This window comes from Hibiscus syriacus, unplaced genomic scaffold (genome assembly GCF_006381635.1).
Source record: "Hibiscus syriacus cultivar Baekdansim isolate YM2019G1 unplaced genomic scaffold, ASM638163v2 tig00110467_pilon, whole genome shotgun sequence".
NCBI classification, from domain to species: Eukaryota; Viridiplantae; Streptophyta; class Magnoliopsida; order Malvales; family Malvaceae; genus Hibiscus; species Hibiscus syriacus.
In genome coordinates this window covers 935766-957433 of record NW_024062749.1, presented here as the reverse complement: position 1 = coordinate 957433, position 21668 = coordinate 935766, and the positions used below count along the sequence as shown (strand labels likewise).

General features: G+C 36.8%; 2 protein-coding genes across 2 annotated transcripts; both read right to left on the bottom strand.

Moving 5' to 3' along the window:
• Nucleotides 1-3407: 3407 nt before the first annotated feature.
• On the bottom strand, nt 3408-5605 carry LOC120127317 (protein IQ-DOMAIN 1-like). Its single transcript, XM_039145244.1, has 5 exons — nt 5198-5605; nt 4831-5118; nt 4517-4762; nt 4290-4427; nt 3408-4204 (listed from the first exon to the last, which is right to left on the bottom strand). Exons 1-5 carry the CDS (start codon nt 5321-5323, stop codon nt 3434-3436), a joined length of 1569 nt encoding a protein of 522 aa, XP_039001175.1. The 5' UTR covers nt 5324-5605; the 3' UTR covers nt 3408-3433.
• Nucleotides 5606-10391: 4786 nt separating this feature from the next.
• LOC120127316 (NAC domain-containing protein 105-like) lies at nt 10392-12135 on the bottom strand. Its single transcript, XM_039145243.1, has 4 exons — nt 12125-12135; nt 11940-12018; nt 10812-10992; nt 10392-10735 (listed from the first exon to the last, which is right to left on the bottom strand). The coding sequence occupies exons 1-4, from the start codon at nt 12133-12135 to the stop codon at nt 10392-10394; spliced, it is 615 nt and encodes a 204-aa protein (XP_039001174.1).
• Between the last annotated feature and the right edge of the window lie 9533 nt (nt 12136-21668).

The following is a 21668-nucleotide window of genomic DNA, read 5'->3' as shown; positions in this document are numbered from 1 at the left end:
GGTCTAAGAAGAAAATTATGATGGTGCGGAAAATACAAACAATGAGAGTAGTTGTGATGGCAACTCACATGGGGTATAAGAGAGAATCACGATGATAACAATCATGGGAGTTGTTGTGATGGCAGCTCACATGGGGTCCAAGAAGAAAATTATGATGGTACGATAAATACAAAAAATGGGAGTAGTTATGATGACAACTCATATGAGGTCCAAGAAGAGAATCACGATGATAATAATCATGATGGTAGCAATCGTGATGGTAACTCACATGGGGTCCAAGAAGAGAATGATACAGTAGAAACGTGTGTTGAAATTTAACACGATGTGAAGAGTGGTGTACCACAAGCAGTCTCCAATGTACATCCCATGATGACCATGAGTAAGCATGGAATCTGGAAGCTGAAAGTTTATAACGTTGCAAGTTCAGATCGAGAACCAGCAAATATCGCAGAGGCCTTGATGAGTCCTCATTGGAAAGAAGCTGCACAAGTTGAGTTTGATGCCTTGGTAAGTAACGACACGTGGACTATAGTTCCTCTTCCTAAAGATAGAAAGGCAGTAAACTGTAAATGGATTTTTCGAATAAAGTGAAATATTGATGTTCAATTTCAAGGTATAAAGCACGTTTAGTGGCAAAGGGTTTTCTTCAGAAACCAGGAATTGATTTTGATGAAGTCTTCAACCCAGTGGTCAAGCCTGCAACGATAAGGGTAATTATTTCCTTTGCATTGTCACGGGGATGGAAGCTAAAACAGATCGATGTCAACAATGCCTTCTTGAACGGGCTGCTCACTGAAGAGGTGTACATGACTCAACCACCAGGGTATGAGCAAGGAAATGGTGAGCTGTTATGTAAGCTACACAAGGAAATTTATAGGCTGAAACAAGCACCAAGGGCCTGGTTTGAACGATTGAAGAGATATCTAGAGTCTGAAGGTTTTTTTCTAGCTAAGTCGGATGCTTCCCTTTATGTTAGAAAGACCTCGGATAGTTTGGTGTACCTGTTGGTATATGTCGATGACATTATCTTAACAGGTGATAAAGAAGTGGTTGTGCAACAAGTTATAGACAAATTGAACACTCAGTTCTCATTAATGAATCTTGGACTTTTGAATTTTTTTTCTTAGGAGTGGAAGTTAGTTATGGAGGTGGCAATATTATCTTGAGTCAACAAAAGTACATTCAAGACCTTTTACAGAAGCATGGCTTTGGTGAAGTGAAAAGCCTTTCCACTCCCATGGTCCCAAATATCAAACTGTCTGCTAAGGAGAGAAAACCACTTGAAGATGCTGCACGATACAGAAGTATAGTAAGTGCTCTGCAGTACATTGTAATTACTCGGCCCGATGTGGCGTTTACTGTGAATAGAGTGCCAATTCATGCAAGCCCCACTAGATGCTCATTTTCAGGTAGTCAAGCGAATGTTGCGTTACCTACAAGGCACCGTTGACTTTGGGCTACGGTTTACATCCTCCTCGAGAATGGCCTTGACTAGATTTGCATATGCAAATTGGGGGGTCAGATGTAGATGATAGGCGATCGACGTCTGGCTTCTGTATATATTTTTGTGGAAATTTGTTCTCATGGAGCTCTCGAAAGCAACAGGTTGTTGCACGATCAACTGCTGAGGCCAAATATAGAAGTGTGGCTTGTGCAGCTACTGAGATGGTGTGGCTTCGATCGTTGTTGGAAGAATTGCATGTAGTTTCACATGGCAAGGCCACATTGTGGTGTGATAATACGAGTGCAGCCGCTGTATGTGCTAATCATGTATTATATTCCAAGTTCAAACATGTTGAGCTAGACTTGTTTTTTGTTCGAGAAATGGTGGCTATGGGGCAACTACAAGTACATGAAGTTCCTGCAGTTGAGCAGGTTGCTGATGTGCTAACCAAACCTTTGTTAGCACCATTATTCTTCAAACATAGACAACGATTGTTGGTGGTATAACTTAAGAGTATATCAAATGAGCTTTGAAGGAGGTTTTGAAGGTGAAGATTGCAAGGGGAATATTAGTATAAATGATCTTTGTTGCTGTGCAGTGGCTATGGGACATGATGAACACTCGTGCAAATGAGTTTGAATGAGCTTTGAAGGAGGTTTTAAAGCCAAAGATTACAAGGGGAATGTTAGTGTTAATTGTGTGTTGTGCATGGTTGTGCATGCAGTTGGTATATGTTATAACCAAACAGTTGGAGAAGTTAGTTTGTTGAAGTCAGTTACAGGATTAGTTATAGCTGTAATCCTAGCTATAAATGCTCACCTTGAAACTTGTATACATTCACTTGAAGATAATGAAGTTTAGAAGATTCCTCTCTTTAGTTTTGTTTCTTGTTCTTGCTTTCATAGTTTAGATATCTGTTCATATCTTTACAGATAACATGTTTAAAAGTTTTAAATTTATTCACGACGCACACACAACAAATGATTTTTAGAATTAAATATTACATAAATAATTTTATATTTTTATTATTTAAAGCTATTAATGGTAATATGGATGTATGTTGGAACTTGTTCTAATTGGAAAACAAAAAAAAAGAATATAATACCCAATTACAAAAAATAAAGAATTTAAGTAGGATTGAAAGAGGTGTGAAAACTGCAAGTTGAGGAGCAAACCCTACCAGAGGTGTGGGGTCTAATGGAGCTGGGTGTCTGATAAATGTTGTGGCAGTGCTTTCTGTCAATGCATTCCCCAATCAGATCCATTTCTCATCAATAATTTAAACATCAAATCTAATATTCAATGGCACTATAACTTAGAACCCAAGACAATGGAAATTATGTAATATTCATCAAGGAAAATTCTCAATTCTCAATGACTGCACATATTCATCTCATCTCCCAACGTGCTGCAAACATCACCAAGAAGCACGAATATCTTTTTCTCTCGAAAATTATTATGAATTTCTGTGTAAGATAAAGACTGTCAAGTGGCACACCACATGCTCTGTTTCAGTTCCCCTCTTCATTATTGAGATTATGTTCAGGCTGCTCCCCTTTTCAATGGACATGATAACAGCTCAGGGAAAAAGACGTCTCATTTTAGCCCACCAATACCATCATCTACTGCCTTGCTGCAGTACCCACCCATTACTCCATATATATAAACCCATGTAAACCCTTATACACTAGAAAGAACACTCACATCTAAACAATGCTGTGGGTCCATTCATTACATGCAACTTAATTAAAATTCTAAAATCGAGTCGAACCGAAGCATAAACTTAATATATTATAACAGATGGCAACAGAATTACTTTTATAGTATCACACGATCAAATGAGTCTCTCAATTTGGTTATGAATATCTTGCACATCCTAGTGAAGTGGAAAAGAACAATAAGAATCAACAATGAAACACACTATGAAACTAGTGGAAAGCAACAGCTAGACTGATCCCGAATTGTTTTTTTTATATATCATAGATGGGATCACCTCAACCACCTTCTGAGATCACTAGCAGAAGATGGGGACATCTCACCACCAAGGCTTTCGGTACAGCAAGATGAATAGTTAGATTGTCGTTCGATTCCGAATTGTGATCCGCTCACGCTTTTGAAACTGGGACTCCTCAAATTGTGACTGCAACCTCCGTATCCCATTCCAATGCCGTATGGTTCGGGGACAGGGAATGATAGCCTTTTCTTCACAGAACCGGTTCGGTCCTTCTCGGGTGTTGACGGCCTCTGCCTTGGTGCACTTTGAGACCTGATCCTAGCCTTTGCTGACTCGGTTGCCGCCATGTAATTAGGCACCGTAATGGCATTATTTCCGGTGCCGCTACTTGTACCGAAGCTGCCGGTGTAATAGTAATTGGACCTTAAGCTTGGTGTTTGAGATGAAAATGAGCTCCGATCATCTCGAACACAACGAGGACTAGCGGACTGAACTTGAATAGGCCTGATTTTGGACGGAGAGGGTGTAATAGGAGAGTGGTGGAAAGGTGCATTTTGTTGAGCTCTATGCAGAGGTGAACTAGGCCTTTGGTGGTAATGGTTTGAATTTGTTCTTCGATAATTAGGTGGTAAATATGAGTAAGGCCGGGAAGTGTCAATTTCTACAGTTTTGACACTATCTCTATGATCTGCTGAAGCTCTTCCTCTGTTATCACATGGCTTAGCAGGCATCCAACGGTCAAGCCATTTCGGCTCAAGCTCGTCTTCTTGACCACCCACCGACGGGCTCCTTCGAGCTCTCCGCATCTATTTGCGGAACATGGACTAATTAGCTTATAGGAATCATTAAAATAAGACAAAGGGCATATGGTTAAGACTTAACAAGATTCACCTGTTGAGACAGTGCCTGGGATAAGTTCTTTTCACGCTTCAAAGCAGCTTCTTTTCTGTGTTGTAGCATAGCTTTAACTTCCTCGACGGTGTGTGGCCTTTCGTCCCAATCATCTGCTATGCTACTTCCTTCTCTTGACTGAAACACACACTCACACATTGTTTTACATAAACCATAATTAGTTAAAAAGAAAGCTTAAGCACTTGCAAACATTCTGTATGACTTACTAATGATCTTCTGTCGGAGATATCCTGAAGGTAACGCGATTCCCATACGCTATTCGTGTCGCTAAACGCCGATTTTCGGCTTCCATCGTGCGAGAGCCTCTTTCTTTGGTCAAGAACACGAGCCTGCACTTTAACCAGAGCTTGCATGCACCGGAGTGTCATCTTTGCCTGATTTCTCACATTGTGACCTCTCACTAAAGCTTGCAACTTCACTAAACCTTTTAGCGCACGAAGAGCTCTTCTTGCCTTCACAAGCACCGCACAAAATTCAACTATTGGAATCCAAATGATACAAAATAATAAATTTTTCTTACCAGGTAGCCTCTAAAAGCTGTCTGAATAACAATGGCAGCAAAGTGGTGGTCTCTGCCATAGCTAGGTTTAGTCAAACGAGCTGCTTGTAGAGCAGCCTGCGCCGTGGCCACCGCAGCCCTCGCCGTCTCCGCCTTAGTCACCGCCACAGCAATCGCATGCTTTTTTTCCGCTGCTGAGGTTGCACCACCAGGTCCGCCACCATTGCCTACTCTCTTCACCGGTGTAGGCTGCGTCACCGTTTCTTGAATTGTCGATTTCCTGAAGATCCACCGCCGCTTATCTCTCTTCTATCAAAACCAGATCAAAGAATTTGGAGCCATTAAAAAGAAAGGACCGAGCTGAACTTGTTCAACACAATTTACAAACCTTTTCTTCATCGTCTTCCTGCTGATCATGTCGGTTACTTTTCCTGTCATTTGCACTGTCTTTAGTAGGAGATCTAAAAGCCCTTTTTACAGCAGTCAGCCATGAAGTCCCTCCTTTCTTCCCCATTCAAAAGAAAACGGTTAAACCAGACAGCATTTACAGAAAATACAGCTAGAAAAATGCATAGAAACAAGGAACCACACCACTGCGAGATACAAAGATTCTGTTTGTAATATGGATTTTTACTAACTACCAGAGTAAGACAGTGATGAAGATGTAATTTAATGATATTTTCCCCCCGAGAGAGCGAAAGTGGGAAACAACCAAAGTAAAGAGCTTAGATTGAATATATCTAAACCCGGGGAACTATTTTTGGTGGCATTGGAAGACATATATACATCGACGGTGGTGGTGTCAGAGACTCAGCGTTGTACGTTAATGTTACCATCTTTTTCATGCTATTAAGGGGATGTTTAATTGTCTCTTAATGGAATCATTCAACGTTTGTTTTGTACCTTTGAATAATTTAGTGTTGACTGATTCAACAAAACAATGCTGAATGATTCAGTATAGAAGTATATTCTCAATGATTCAACACAGAAGTACATTCTGAATGATTCAGAGTCATTATCAAACAACATGTCACATTCAGAGTTAATTCATACAGAGTCTTTGAATCATTCAACGCTTAATCATTCTAAAATAAACCAACAACCCCTAAATTTATAAAAATAAATAAAAATGGGTGTTTTCAGTTATTTTCTATGGGTAATAAAAAGGTTTAGTTCTCATCAAACATCTCAAATTGTTGTTAAGAACTCATGTCAAATTTTGTTAGGGCATGATGTTAAAGCATGGTTGTCTACTTTCACGAATTTCTTTTTATTCTTAAACATTACATAACTATTCTTCTATTCTAACAAAATTTATTTCTCAAACATAACTCTCACAACCAGTATATTTCTTTTATAGTTTGAAAGGTTAAGACCTATAGATAGAATCAAAATTTTAAATTATTTTTAAAGTGGTATTAATTTTTGGGGAAAATATATAAATGGTCTCTAAACTATTGGACATTGCCTTGTTGAGTTCTATGACCATTAAAAGTTATAAAACGCTTCTCTGGCTATAGGGAGTTGTTTTGTTGAGTCTCTCGACTATTAAAAGTTATAAAATGGTCACTCGATTATATATTATGTTCCAAACTCATTTTTATTGTTAAAGAAGTAACAATCGTCTGAGCTAGACGTTAACATACTGATTGAGATATGATAATCGTTTAAGATTATGAGATCATGTTTTATAATACCTCAGTTAGTATGTTAACGTTCAACTCAGTCTGCCATCAATTTTTTAATGGAAAATGATGAATTTCGAACATAATGAATAGTCAAATAGTCATTTTGTAACTTTTAATAGTCAATGGACTTAACAAATCAACTCTCTATGGTTGGAGATCATTTTGTAAATATAAATTCAATTATCAGTGAATATTATTTTATCAGTGAAATATTTGCATGTAAAATAAATTTAATTATTTTATAATATATACAATAATTTGGAGGACTTGTGTGGAATCATCCTTAACAATAAAGGAGAGTAGTAATTTAAAGAGAAGGTGAGGGTAGTGGGACAAGCGGCGTGCGGTATGGAGAAACGTTTCAGGCAAAGCCCATGGGGAAAGCACGTTGAGTTTGCACATCAACCAACGGTAAAGGCTCAATCTTTTAGTGTTGAAACAAAAGCTTCTTCATCTATTAAGTATTCATAAACCTGATCAGTACAATAAGAAAGTGGAAGCTTTTCTCCGGGTATTGCTTCTTTTGTTTAAACAATTGATAAAAACGTGACACCTCTCGTGGTGTCACGTGGTAGGAACCGACGACAAATAACTAATGAGCAAACAGTGAAAAGAAAAAAGAAAACTGGTGGATGATGGAGCAGGGCGGTCCTTTTTTTGTATTTGGGTTGTTTTATGAGAAAGGGACGTTTGAATTACAAGATGAGAGAAGCATTCAATCAATCTTGTTTGCTTTAACTAGTAAAATGTTTGATGATTGTTGGAAACAATGATAGTATTGTAAAATAATAGTTAGTAGTAGCTTGACAATTATGTAATAAATTGAAATTTTGATGAATAGTTGTCTTTTAAAAATAAGATCCTGAAAAGATTTCTCTAATGATCAAAATACCAACTTCAACACAAAAATCGCGCCAAATAAACAACAAAAGTGATGCAAAAATTTGTACTTCAACTATTTTCTTTCTCAATGTAAGATTTACACCTTTGTGTTAATAATAAAAATTTGTAGATAAAAAACGATTTTAATAGAAATTGTTTTCAAAATAAGTTGGACCTGATTCGATTTTAGATTTAATTTAGATTTTCATGACAAAATCTAAAAAAAGGGGGAAGTCAGGTGGTCCAAAAGGGCTTGGATTACGATAGTTGCAAGGTTTTGGAGATGTAGCAGCCACATAGTCTCAGACTCTTCAGAGTCAGTCAGGCCTTGAGTCTATAAACATGCTAACATTATTGAAGCTTGCCAAAAGATCACTGTGAGACCAGTCAAAGTATCTTTGAGATTCATTTGGGGAAACATAAAATGCCAATGCTAAAGACAGATATATCAGAGCTTTAGTTTGAGTTATAATTTTAGAATCAATGACAATATGAAGCCCACAGTTATTCACACTCGTATGGTTAAATCTAAAATATTATTGGGTTTTCGAACAGAATTGAGACCCAAAAGTCCAATGTCTGTTGGACAATATTGGATTGTTGAAACCCATCTAAGTCCACTATTGTATGTACCCTATTTTGAGTAAATATGTACACACTTTGCCCGCATGCTCCCACGCCCACCCTACTATTACCTAACATGATTAACTTTTTAATTGTGTGATTAACAAGAATTGTGACCCATCGACAGCAACTCAGTCTCCTTTATACCAACAACCAAATATTTGACTAAAGACTCGTAATGTCGCAGTCCGCACAACAAATCCCTTATCACCGTTTGGTCTCCACTTTCATGACTTTGTAATTTCGTGCAATTTGATTCATAATCAAGGTTTTTAAGTTTTCCATGACCAAAGACAGAACCATGATTGAATTACGAGGGGACAAGTTAACTTTAAAAATAAAGTTCTAAAAAGTAATTAAACCATAAATTTTAAGAGATTATGAGTTTAATCTCATTAATTTTAAAATAAAATTCAAAGATCTTAAAATGTAATTAAATCAGTTAAATTTAGAATTAAAGCTTAATTCCACTAATTTTAAAATTGATAGCATCCTAAAAATAATTATTCCAAAAAAATTTTTGGAGAGACAAAAGGCTTAATTGTAATGGTTTCAAAACTACTAGCGACCCAAAAAGGAATTAGACCATCCAAATTTGGGGGGTCATTTCCCTTCCCACCTATAACATGGATTCGTCGTGCATGACATCTCAGTCTATTTTTTCCAATTGTAATGTATAGATTTTTCTTAATAATTGATAATATATATTCATCATGTAGTTGTAGTTGTTTGAATTTAAAACATATAAAAAATAACATTTTCTTCTATCACTGAAATTCACGCAATAAATACTAACATTGAATTTCTTATAATTCAATCAGATAAAAAAATGATATTATTTCGAAGTTTCAAAAAAGAGTACGTATGCAATAATGCAAGCCTTCTTGGTATCCCAGTGTGGGAGGCATGGCCTACAATCTCGCTGGCCTTTATTCCAATTTAAACACTCAAAACACATTTTTGAAAGACCAATTGATTCTTTGGATGAATACAAGAGGGAACCCTCCCTCGTTTTAGCAAATCAATCATGAAAGTGTCCGTATCTATACTAACCAATGGTGATCAAGGAATAAGGCTATTGTCATCATTAGAACATTCTCTCAACGAATCTTATTCATTCACATGGACAAATAAAAACGGGCTTAACCTGCCAAGTATTCATTACTTAAACACACTAGTCAAGGCTGACCATCATCGTAAATGATAAAATATAGCTCAGGTCACTCAAGTATATATTCAATAATAAACGTGTCATCTTTTTTCTTAAAAAAATATAATTTAACCACTCAATTTAAAAAAAATTATAATCAGGTAATTAACTGTTCAAATTAAAATAGATGTCTAATATGTTTGGTATAATAATAGATAGTCTGCTAAAACTTATGTCATTCTATCAATTTGATCATAACTTTAAACAATTCAATAAATTTGAATTTTCATAAAATCCATCAATTTAGTCTTTTTTTACGATACTTTTAAACCAAATGAGTCTGTCAGATCAAAATAGCATATAGATAATTACATTATGTCATAAAATATTAATAAATTACTCTTAAATTGCTATTATACTAGAAAAATAACATGAAAATAATAAGTATTCTGAAAAAAGAATAAACAATTAAGAGAAGAACGATGACTAAAATTATAGTATTTTTAACGTGAAGAGTTAAAATTATTGAATTATTTCAAATTAAGATCAAATTGATAGATTATATAAGATTTGTGAACTAAAATTATGATTATATCAAATCACACCGTTATTTAATATTATACTTAACCGTTAGTGTTCTATTTATAATAATATACTTTCATTGAATAATTAGATTATAATATTTAAAATATAAATAACTCATTTATTACCGATCACATAGGTAACTTTTAATATATCTTATCTTAACATAAAACAAGAATGTATTAAAAAAAATTATCAAAATAAATCTTGATCATTATTGTACGTCACGAGAGAAAAAGTAATCTCACTTTGTCTCTGCTTCTCTTTTGAATGTTAGAAACAGAATAAAGGCTCTTCACGTACGCCGGATCATATGAGAGAATGCATGGACCATTAAGTATTTCATCGAACACCTAAAATAATCCGACAAGCCATATGGCTCAGGGATGATGATGGTATCTAGAAGAGAGAATTATAATTATTATTGCTGTTACATATTTATTATCAAATCACAAAGAGTTGGCTAGTTTTTTTGAGAGCAAAATTTTATGAAAATGGTAGACAGATTGATTAGTTAAAAGATAATATGGTTGACGATGTCCCATCTAAGAATATAAACTTCACCTTTTTTATTTATATTAATAACAATTATATATAATAATAACCTTTCTGACTATCAGATCTACGGTATGATTATAGCATATTGGGTTATTCTGTTATACACTAACATTCACCATGTGGCAACACAGTGGGTGGGTCGATGACAAAGATGAGGACGATGCTCTGGTGAAACTCCATATGTCTATTTCGCTGTTGTAATGATCTTGAGTTCCATGGTAAGGCATGTTGGTGGATATTGATGATGGTGGTGGTAGTGATCGAACGGTTGGTAATTGGAGATCTTGATGATCAGCAATGCTGGTGGTGTTGATGTAGGTTGCCGCTTTCCAAAAACCGGCAGCTGTGGCACGGTTGGTGCGAGTCCCGGTAGGGTACTTCTTGTCTTTGTGGCTGAAAAAGTACCAATCATTTTGAGGCGTGGTTCCAATCTTGCACCACTCTGTAAGAGCACCGTAAGGACAAGCAAATAGCAATACGGAACATAGAGTACCATATCTATATCTATATTTGTATACCTTGAATATCCCAGGGCTCAAGCTTGTTAAGATCAACATCACGAATGACACCTAAATCGATCTTCTCGTAGGAGACTTTCTTCCTAAGGTAGTATTGCAAGAGCTCCTCTTCAGTGGGGTGAAATCGGAAATCGGGTGGGACTTGAGATTCTCCATTAACATATATGCTCATATTTTCCGGCTTTTAAATATAGAGACCAAAGAGAAAGATGACAGAAATAAGTGTTTGTTATGATAAAAGCTTGAAATAATATCAATATTGTCTGTTGACGACGATGATAATACAAATTTGAAATTCAAAAAACGTATTATAGGAAGATTTGCAGTAAACACCTCGTATCTAACAAGTTTTAGGACCCTTTAGATGGATTAATTAACTCATAAGGGTTAGTTTAAAGATAAACTCCGTAGTTTATATTTTACTCAGTACTACTCCTTATCCAAGTAGAAGTACTGGAAACTAAAATTCTCCCGACAAATATGCTCGTAGAAATTCAAACTTGTACAATTTAGATAGCTTGGGATTTGATCTAATCCCACTATATAAGATTGAGTTTTATTTTTATTTTAAAAAATTCAAATTCAGATTAAATCGGGATGAGTTTTTTCAAAGATAAGATCAAGTTGAATTTCAATTTAAATTTAAGATGAAAAATTCCGACCCAAGAAAATGATATAATTATCTTGTATATTTTTAGAAATAATTGTAATCATTTATCTCTTTATTTTTTAGTTAGATCCCTATTTTACTTCATGAAAATATGATTATATATTTGTATTGAATTTAATGTAAATTTTTACCTAAAAACTTGGATTAAATAGAAACTCCCTGTAATCGAACGAGTTATGAGACGGATGAAATGATAAAATGTCCACGTCAAATTCAAATCCACGAAAAATATAATCCGATCTAACCTATATTGTCCCCTACTTAGATCAAATAAATGAATGAGACACCAATAAGTAATAACCATAAGGTAAAAGACCTGGATTAGGCTATCCGTACATACATGATCATGAATTATGCACGCACATACAAATAACCTCGATTAGGGCATGTAGTCATGGACGCATTGTGTTCATCCGGAACCACATATTCTATGGCCCTTAACTGGCTTGAACACTAACCATGGCCCAACGCCAACCCTTTTTAAGATTATACAAAATGGAATAAACAGAGTAAAATGAAGAATGGTTCAAAGTATAACTAGAAATTACAATTCATAATCAATATAATCCGTATTAGAGATGAATGGCTAGAGGCGGTTTTCCCCTTAAAATTTTTAAATTTTATGTCCGTCCCTGATACTTACAATTCTACCATCATCAATATGAACATGGATAAAATTAAGAATTTTATTTTGGGTGTCGACATAAATATATAAATGTTTTGAAGACCAAAACTAAAATGATTGTATCAAAAGGACTAGCGTTAAATTTTAAAATTTTGAAAGAAGTTAAAAGTACAATTTTATTGAATCGAGTGTAAAATGTGCTCAATTCGATTATTTTTTTTGGAAGTGGATGTAAATACAACTATAATTATAGTCCGAGAATTATAAAAATAAAGACAATCACTTTGATTATTCATAAGTAATTTTTTTTTACAGAAGCAGTTTATTTTATTAAATATAAAAAATATTTAGATTATAATAAGGATTTACAATCTAAACGATAAATTAAATACATAATAAGAACATTTTCTCAAACACAAGAAAATTAGTCATCAAAGATTACAAGATGACCATACAATGAAAAAGTTTTAAAAATCTATCCAAATAAACTCGATCAAAAGGTAAATACGAACAGATCTGATTATATCGATAAACGAACCACAAACGAAAATGAAGTTATTAAAAGACTACCGACAAACCGCAAATCAAAATCAAGTGAAGTGAAAATACTTTCCATGAACATAAATCTCGTATCTAAATCTAACTCAATGATACAAATCAGGAAAGATCATCATGATAACAAATAAACGTCATATTGATTAGTCGTGGCAATATCAAATTCAACCCTGAAAAATATAAACAAAAAAATGATCAAACGACCGAAAACGTGCCATAAAAGTTGCGAAAAATGTATCATAAAGGTAGAAGAAGACGAGATAGAATTATTAAAAATTAAAAATCAATAAAAAAACAAAGATACACTATAGAAAAAATAAAGAAGAAGTGTCGTAAAAGAAAAATAATGAATACCGACTGTCGTAACCGTCTTTCGGTTGGGCCCCGGAATTGGGCTTCGACTTAGAAAAATGTGGATTGGAGTCGCCACCGATCATTTATTTAAAGATAAATGGGTTGATCGGATACCCTATTTCTTACTTGATCTGCGTCTTACCAGAAATATGTCGGGCTCGGGAGTCGGTTACGGTCAAGGAAGGGTTAGCACCCTTGAACTGCCCTTTCGGTACTACGTAATTTCCAGTTATCTTTAATTAAGAAAATTGAAAGTTTAACTTAAAAGATACAAACAACGATCCGATTACTTACCTTTAATTGATTTAAACACCCCTCAGAGAAATAAAGACATAAAAAACGAAAATGAATAAATAAAACGAACAAAGGAAATAATAATGAATATAAAATAAGGAAATAATAAAAAAAATTAAAAGTGAAATAAATAAATGAGATGAAAGTAACAATAAATAAAGGATAAAAAAACGAATAAACATATACATAATAACCAAATATTGAATAATAAAATAATAAGTAAAAATATATAATAAAAATATACATAAGAAAGATATAATAATAAAAATAATATATATATATATATATGTAATGAGAAAATAACAAAAAATATAATATAATATAACGTAAAAGATAAAAGATCAATAATAGAGAAATATAATAAATAGGTAAAAAATTAAATATATATATAATATGTAATAATAAAATATAATATTAAAAAAATGAATAAACGAAAATGAATAAAATAAAACGAACAAAGGAAATAATAATGAATATAAAATAAGGAAATAATAAAAAAAATTAAAAGTGAAATAAATAAATGAGATGAAAGTAACAATAAATAAAGGATAAAAAAACGAATAAATATATACATAATAACCAAATATTGAATAATAAAATAATAAGTAAAAATATATAATAAAAATATACATAAGAAAGATATAATAATAAAAATAAAATATATATATATGTAATGAGAAAATAACAAAAAATATAATATAATATAACATAAAAGATAAAAGATCAATAATAGAGAAATATAATAAATAGATAAAAAATTAAATATATATAATATGTAATAATAAATATATATTAAAAAAAAGAATCAAATAAAAAATAAAGAAGTATACGTAAATAATAGAAATGTATATGAAACCAAATAAATGACACAAAATAAAAAAATACAAGGATTAAATTGAAGTAAAAGCTAGTTGAGTGTCAAAATTGAGAGAAAATAAAAATTAGATGCCAAATTAAGATGGATTCTAGGTCAAAAAAGCCTTGAAAAAACATAGGGGGGCCAAAACTGGGATTAACCCACTTCGAAGCAAAAATGCGCGGGTCAGAAAAGACCCACCGGGTCGACTCGCGGATCTCAAATGACCCATGGGTCATGTATATAAGCCAATATTTACCAAATGCTTCATTTTCTCCTTAGCTTAAAACCGAGCCCCCCCTATCTCTGAAGTTTCTCTCGTTTATTCAACCGTGTTCTTCATTTGAAGAACACGACCACCGCTGAAATCCAGAAAACGACCAATGGCCACCCCGCGCCGCCTCGCCGGCCGCCGTTGAACGGTGTCGGCCGTCGTTCATCGGCGGTAAACCCTAAAATTTTATTTTTTCGAAAGCCCTTCACCTCATCGTTTCAAAAAAACAAAATCGTTTCTTTAAAAAGTAAGCCTCGGGGGCCAGATCTGGGTTCGAAAATCTCAACTTATACCCCTGTTCATCGGCTTTATTAACGCATTTGAGGTTTGGAACGAGCACAAAACGGAAACAAAACACGAACAACTCCCACATGCAAGCGTATCAAACAAAAAAAAGGTAAGGTTTTTACCTCTGTAGCCTTCGAAGTTTTCAATAAAACTACTTGGATTGCTTTGAATATTGGTATAACTTTGCTCGAAATTTTTTGTTTTGTGTAATCCCCTTGTAATCTTTGGTATTCGTAGCATCCCCCCAGTTACAATGGATGATTGCATCTATTTATAATGAAAAAAAAACCTATTTTTAAATTACACTTTTGAATCCTAATGGAACTCTAATGCTGGATTATTGCTTTGGTTGATGATGACGGTTGTGACTTTTGCGCCGGATGACTCGGGGACCGTTGGAGAGGCATGCAAGCTGTGGTGTCCTTGAGCGGCTGGAAACAAGGAATGCGTGGCTGCTGGTGAGGGGCGTGCTAGGGTTTGGAAGCATCAGTTGGGTCCGGGTCACTTGGGCCATTTTATTTGCGTGTAATGGGCCTGTAAATATGATAAAACAATTTGTAAACATATATATATACGTTAAATAATCATAAATGTGTGACGAAATTATGTGTCTACAGCTGCCCCTCTTTGCTCATTATCGTGTAACGAAAGTGGAGCAAAGATTACAAGACACAAATTTTGTCTATATCAAACATCCTCTGTCGTAGAGTTGAAATCCGATGTTGAAACTGGTTTGTCAATTCGAATCGCGAAATGACTCCCTCGTCGTGAGGTTGAACTTGTGTTGTCCGGAGTCCAATATCATTCGTTGTGAAGTTGAAATTGGCTCTGAAATTGAGAAGTTGTCGGTTGACAGTCAGCGGTCCCTTCGTCGTGAAGTTGAACTTGTACTGTCTTGAGTCTAATATCCTTAGTTGTGAAGTTGAAATTGGCTCTGAAATTGAGAAATGTTTGTTGACAACCAGCGGTCCCTTCGTCGTGAAGTTGAACTTGCGTTGTCTTGAGTCCAATATCCTTCGTTGTGAAGTTGAAATTGGCTCTAAATTTGAGAAATGTTTGTTGACAACCAGCGGTCCCTTCGTCGTGAAGTTGAACTTGCGTTGTCTGGAGTCCAATATCCTTCGATGTGAAGTTGAAATTGGCTCTAAATTTGAGAAATGTTTGGTGACAACCAGCGGTCCCTTCGTCGTGAAGTTGAACTTGCATTGTCTGGAGTCCAATATCATTCGTTGTGAAGTTGAAATTGGCTCTAAATTTGAGAAATGTTTGTTGACAACCAGCGGTCCCTTCGTCGTGAAGTTGAACTTGCGTTGTCTGGAGTCCAATATCATTCGTTGTGAAGTTGAAATTGGCTCTAAATTTGAGAAATGTTTGGTGACAACCAGCGGTCCCTTCGTCGTGAAGTTGAACTTGCGTTGTCTGGAGTCCAATATCCTTCGCTGTGAAGTTGAAATTGGCTCTAAATTTGAGAAATGTTTGGTGACAACCAGCGGTCCCTTCGTCGTGAAGTTGAACTTGTGTTGTCTGGAGTCCAATATCCTTCGTTGTGAAGTTGAAATTGGCTCTAAATTTGAGAAATTTTTGTTGACAACCAGCGGTCCCTTCGTCGTGAAGTTGAACTTGCGTTGTCTGGAGTCCAATATCATTCGTTGTGAAGTTGAAATTGGCTCTAAATTTGAGAAATATTTGGTGACAACCAGCGGTCCATTCGTCGTGAAGTTGAACTTGCGTTGTCTGGAGTCCAATATCCTTCGTTGTGAAGTTGAAATTGGCTCTGGGTAAAACCTGCAAAGATATGCATATATGCGATGGTATGGATGTCATGCTCTTAGGTATGCCTAAAATGTATAGGCAACATATGTTATTCTGGGCTCTGGAGAGAAATCTTGATTTCCGGTGGCCTGTCATTGTTGACTCTTGATTTTAAAAGCTTGGAGTTCCGATTTCTAATCTTGAATTCTTCAAATGTTTGAATCTGATGTGCACATTTTGGTTTTTTTTTTTTTTAGATGCTCCTCAACCATCTTAAGCATGTGCATGAGCCTTGATCGGCTTCTGGGTACCTGTACTTTTCAATGAATCTTTGTACAGTAATATGCGATCATCTTTCATAAAAAATAAATAAACCATTAGGTTTAAATCTAATTCAAGATGCTCAAAAGGAATTGGAGGAAAGATGGTCTTAATTCATAAGGGAGGAGAAGAACATATAATACATGGCAAACATTCTAGAAAACGAATACACAACGATGTGTAAATGAACGTCTTAGATCTCGATAATGTGTGCACTTCTGAGCTGAAAAGCCGTTTGGTGACCTTGAATGCAGCCTTTGCCAAAGGATCTTTGAAAACGCGATGACGTTTGGGAGAGTGCAACATTTCTCCGATTTATTGAGTTTGTAGAAGATTCCTGTGCCGGGATGTTTTCACTGTTAATATCCAAATCGCCCTTTCCGGGTTTTCAACTTGGACTCATCCTTGGTTGCAAGACGCCCTTTGCGGGTTTTCATCTTGAACCCACCTTATTTTCTCTTGTTTTATTCTCTTTTCTTTTTTCTTTTCTCAATTTAGGGCGCCCTTTTCGGGTTTTCACCCTAAACGTTCTCTTTTTTTTTTTTCAACTTAGGACGCCCTCTCGGGTTTTCATCCTAAACGAAGTATTTCTTGACTGCGTCCGAGTTGATGGGATGTGGCAGTTCAGGTCCGTCCATTTCAGCCAGGACGAGGGCTCCTCCGGAGAAAGCCTTTTTCACGACATAAGGTCCTTCCCAATTTGGCGTCCATTTTCCTCGGACATCTTTCTGGACTGGCCAAATTCTCTTTAGTACCAGATCTCCCTCGCGGAATATTCTTGGGCGCACCTTTTTGTCATGTGCTCGGATCATTCGTTTCTGATAGATTTGACCATGATGAATGGCTTTCAGTCTTTTTTCATCTATCAGATTAAGCTGATCATATCTGGATTGTGCCCACTCTGCATCATCCAGTTTGACTTCTGACAAGACCCTGAGAGACGGAATCTCGACTTCAATGGGTAGCACTGCTTCCATTCCATAGGCTAGTGAAAATGGAGTTGCCCCAGTCGAAGTTCGTACCGAGGTTCGATAAGCGAACAAAGCAAAAGGCAACTTCTCATGCCAGTCTTTGTAAGTTTCAGTTGTTTTCTCCACTATCTTCTTAATATTTTTGTTTGCTGCTTCTACTGCTCCGTTCATCTTTGGTCTGTAAGCAGTGGAATTGTGATGTTTTATGTTGAACTGTTCGCAAGCAGCACTCATCATCTTGTTGTTCAAGTTTGTTGCGTTATCGGTGATAATCCTTTCGGGTAGACCATACCGACATATAATTTCTTTCTTCAGAAACTTGCAAATAGTGGATTGAGTGACACTGGCGTATGACGCAGCCTCTACCCATTTCGTGAAATAGTCAATTGCTACGAGAATGAAACGGTGACCATTCGAAGCCTTCGGATGGATTTGCCCGATAACGTTCATGCCCCACACAGAGAAAGGCCATGGTGACGTCATTACATGAAGCGGATGGGGTGGAAAATTTATCTTGTCTCCATAAATCTGACATTTATGACATCTCCTAGCATAGTTGATGCAATCACTTTCCAGTGTGGACCAAAATATCCGCATCTCATTATTGTCTTGACATCATATGCCCATTTGCATGTGCTCCACAAACCCCATCATGTACTTCTTCCACTATCATTTTTGCCTCTTCAGCATCGACGCACCTTAACAGAACTTGGTTATGGCTTTTCTTGTATAAAACCTCTCTGTCAAGGACATATCCAGCTGCCAACCTTCTAAGGGTTCTCTTCTCGATTTCAGTGGTTTTTTCTGGATAACTCCGATGCTTGATATACTGCAGAATGTCGTAGTACCAAGGCTTAGTGTCTTCCACTTCTTCAATTTGGTAACAATGAGATGGGTACTCATACGACTGCATGTTAATTGGCATCATTTCAGACTCCCCGCCAGCCTTGAATGTGGCTGCCAAGGTAGCTAGAGCGTCAGCCATTTGATTTTCTTCTCTAGGCACGTAGTGGAAGGTGACTTCGTCGAACTCTTCGAGCAGATCCAACACTAGTTTTCGGTACTCTAACAGCTTTATATCCTTGGTTTCCCACTCTCCTCGGAGCTGATAGATTACTAAGGCCGAGTCTCCATACACCCGTAAAGTCTTTATATTTTGCCCCAGTGCAGCCCGAATTCCCAAGACACAAGCTTCATATTCTGCCATGTTATTGGTACAATCAAAGTTCAGTCTGCTGGTAAATGGGTAGTGACTCCCTTCTGGGGAGACTAGAATTGCCCCGATGCCATGTCCTAGTGCATTTGATGCCCCATCGAAGTGCATTCTCCAGGAACCGTCCGTTGAAATGCTTGCTTCCTCTAAAGATATGGCCATTAAGTCCTCGTCTGGGAAATCAAAGTCCAGCGGCTCATAGCTCTCATCAGTTCTGCTTGCCAAAAAATCGGATATGGCGCTGCCTTTTACCGCTTTTTGGCTCACGTATTCGATGTCAAATTCAGACAAAAGCATCTGCCATCGGGCTAACCTTCCGGATAGAGCAGGTACACCCATCATGTGTTTTAGTGGGTCTAACTTGGAAATCAGCCAAGTGGTATGATACAACATGTATTGTCGAAGTCTTTTTGTAGCCCATACCAGGGCACAACAAACCTTCTCAATAGGAGGATATCGGACCTCGCAATCGGTGAACTTCTTGCTTAAGTAGTAGATGGCTCTTTCCTTCTTCCCAGACTCGTCGTGTTGACCCAGGACACACCCCATGGAGCTCTCGAATATGGAGAGATACAGGAACAGAGGTTTGCCTGGGATAGGGGACATCAGGATAGGAGTGTGAGATAAGTACTCTTTTACTTTCTCAAATGCAATTTGACAGTTTTCATCCCATGTTCCAGGGCTGTTTTTTCGGAGAAGGCGAAAGATCGAATCACACTTGTCAGTTAGCTGAGATATAAATCGGGCTATGTAATTCAATCTTCCTAAAAAACCTCGGACCTCCTTTTGTGTTCGCGGAGGAGGTAGACTCTGGATGGCCTTAACCTTATCAGGATCAACCTCAATGCCTTTTCTGCTGACTATAAAGCCTAATAGTTTCCCGGATGTCACCCCGAAGGTACACTTTCTAGGGTTTAGTCTTAGTTGGAACTTTCTCAATCTCTGGAAGAGCTTCCTCAGATTCTTGACATGTTCATTCTCGGTTTGTGCCTTAACAATCATGTCGTCAACATACACTTCGATTTCTTTGTGCATCATGTCGTGGAACAGGTTCACCATAGCTCTCTGATATGTTGCCCCAGCATTCTTTAATCCGAAAGGCATCACTTTGTAACAGAAGGTTCTCCACATTGTGACGAAAGTGGTCTTCTCCATGTCTTCGGGATGCATCTTAATCTGATTGTACCCCGAAAATCCATCCATGAATGAAAATTAGGCGTTCCCGGCCGTATTGTCCACCAGAGTGTCTATGTGTGGCAGAGGAAAGTTGTCTTTGGGACTTGCCTTGTTAAGGTCCCGGTAATCGACACACATGCGTACTTTCCCGTCCTTCTTCGGCACAGGCACTATGTTGGCCACCCACTCCGGGTATTTGGCTACTTGGAGAAAACCAGCGTCAAATTGCTTCTTGACTTCTTCCTTGATCTTAAGGAGCATTTCTGGTCGCATTCTTCTCAGTTTTTGCTGCACAGGTTTGAATTCTGGTTTGATTGGCAGTTTGTGAACTACCATATCTGTGTCTAGTCCCGGCATGTCTTGATACGACCAAGCAAACACATCTCCGTACTCCTGAAGTAAGACTATCAGGTTTTTTCTTGCTTCAGTTGAAAGAGTTGTGCCGATTTTAATCTCTTTTCGATCTTCCTCAGTGCCCAAGTTTATGATTTCGATCGCCTCCTCATGTGGCAGTATTTGCTTTTCTTCTTTTTCTATCATTCTCAACAATTCGGTAGGCAAGTTGTACTCCTCTTGATTATCGCATTCATCAAATTCCCCAAGACAAATGGTTGATTCAAAATCCACCTCTGGATCAGGATCATCAGTGCCCACATTATCGTTATCTGGGAACCTGAAAGGAAGAAGATATGCATGTGTGAGAGGATAATATCCCACACGGAACGGTCAAGAACTTAACTTTGAGAGTAACTGGAAATGAAGTACTGGAATGAAGGAGATAGAGAATGAATTCAAAAATAAAAGAAAAGTTTGTTTGCCATGGAAAAGAAAAATGCATCTTTTATTAAATTTAAACCAAATGTTTATTTACCCTTACAAAAGATCACCTATTGCCCCGGGTATAGGCAAATAGGGATAGTTCGAATATTACTCTGAAAGATTCTTGTAAACCACAGGTAGTTCTTCCACCGACCAACTGCTAGGTACAAACCCATGTGGCAGAGGGCTATCTCCATTGTCAACATCTTCTGTGGTCACGGCATTAACGTTCAGATCTTCCAGAGCCGTTTCTAACTCAGATATGGTGGTCTCAAACACATAACCACCTGACTTGAATGTTCTGAAGAGCGGCGGGAATATCATAGGCTTCCATTGGAGTTCGTTTCCAGTCAATCTAGCCCACCTTCTTTCCCGGTTCTTTTGGATCTCCTTTCTTTTTTCATGATAACTGGGATGAAATCCGAGCCCAAATTGGTCTAATTTTGAGATATGAAGGACATGATTGATCATCCCTTGCAAATATTTCCCAAAACCTTTCCTGGTTCTAGCGCCTTGGCCCAGGGTTTGCTTGATCTCCATCCTTGTGCATTTGGAGAGTCGAGGTCTTGGGATTCTCTTTCCTTCCGCCACGAATGTGGCATTCACAAACTCCAAGGAGCGGAACGAACATTCTACTGCTTCCTCGTCTACTTCGATGTATGGAGCCTCCGTGGTCACGCTTGCCACGA

Excerpts from the sequence above, each read along its gene's own strand:
- LOC120127317 (XM_039145244.1), bottom strand. The coding sequence starts at position 5,323 with ATGGGGAAGAAAGGAGGGACTTCATGGCTGACTGCTGTAAAAAGGGCT. Across the intron at positions 5,119-5,197 it reads AGGAAGACGATGAAGAAAAG|AAGAGAGATAAGCGGCGGTG; the intron begins GTTTGTAAATTG and ends TGGTTTTGATAG. Across the intron at positions 4,205-4,289 it reads CCCAGGCACTGTCTCAACAG|ATGCGGAGAGCTCGAAGGAG; the intron begins GTGAATCTTGTT and ends TTCCGCAAATAG.
- LOC120127316 (XM_039145243.1), bottom strand. Across the intron at positions 10,993-11,939 it reads AGGGTTGGCGTTGGGCCATG|CCGGAAAATATGAGCATATA; the intron begins GTTAGTGTTCAA and ends TATATTTAAAAG. Across the intron at positions 10,736-10,811 it reads TGAGCCCTGGGATATTCAAG|AGTGGTGCAAGATTGGAACC; the intron begins GTATACAAATAT and ends GTGCTCTTACAG.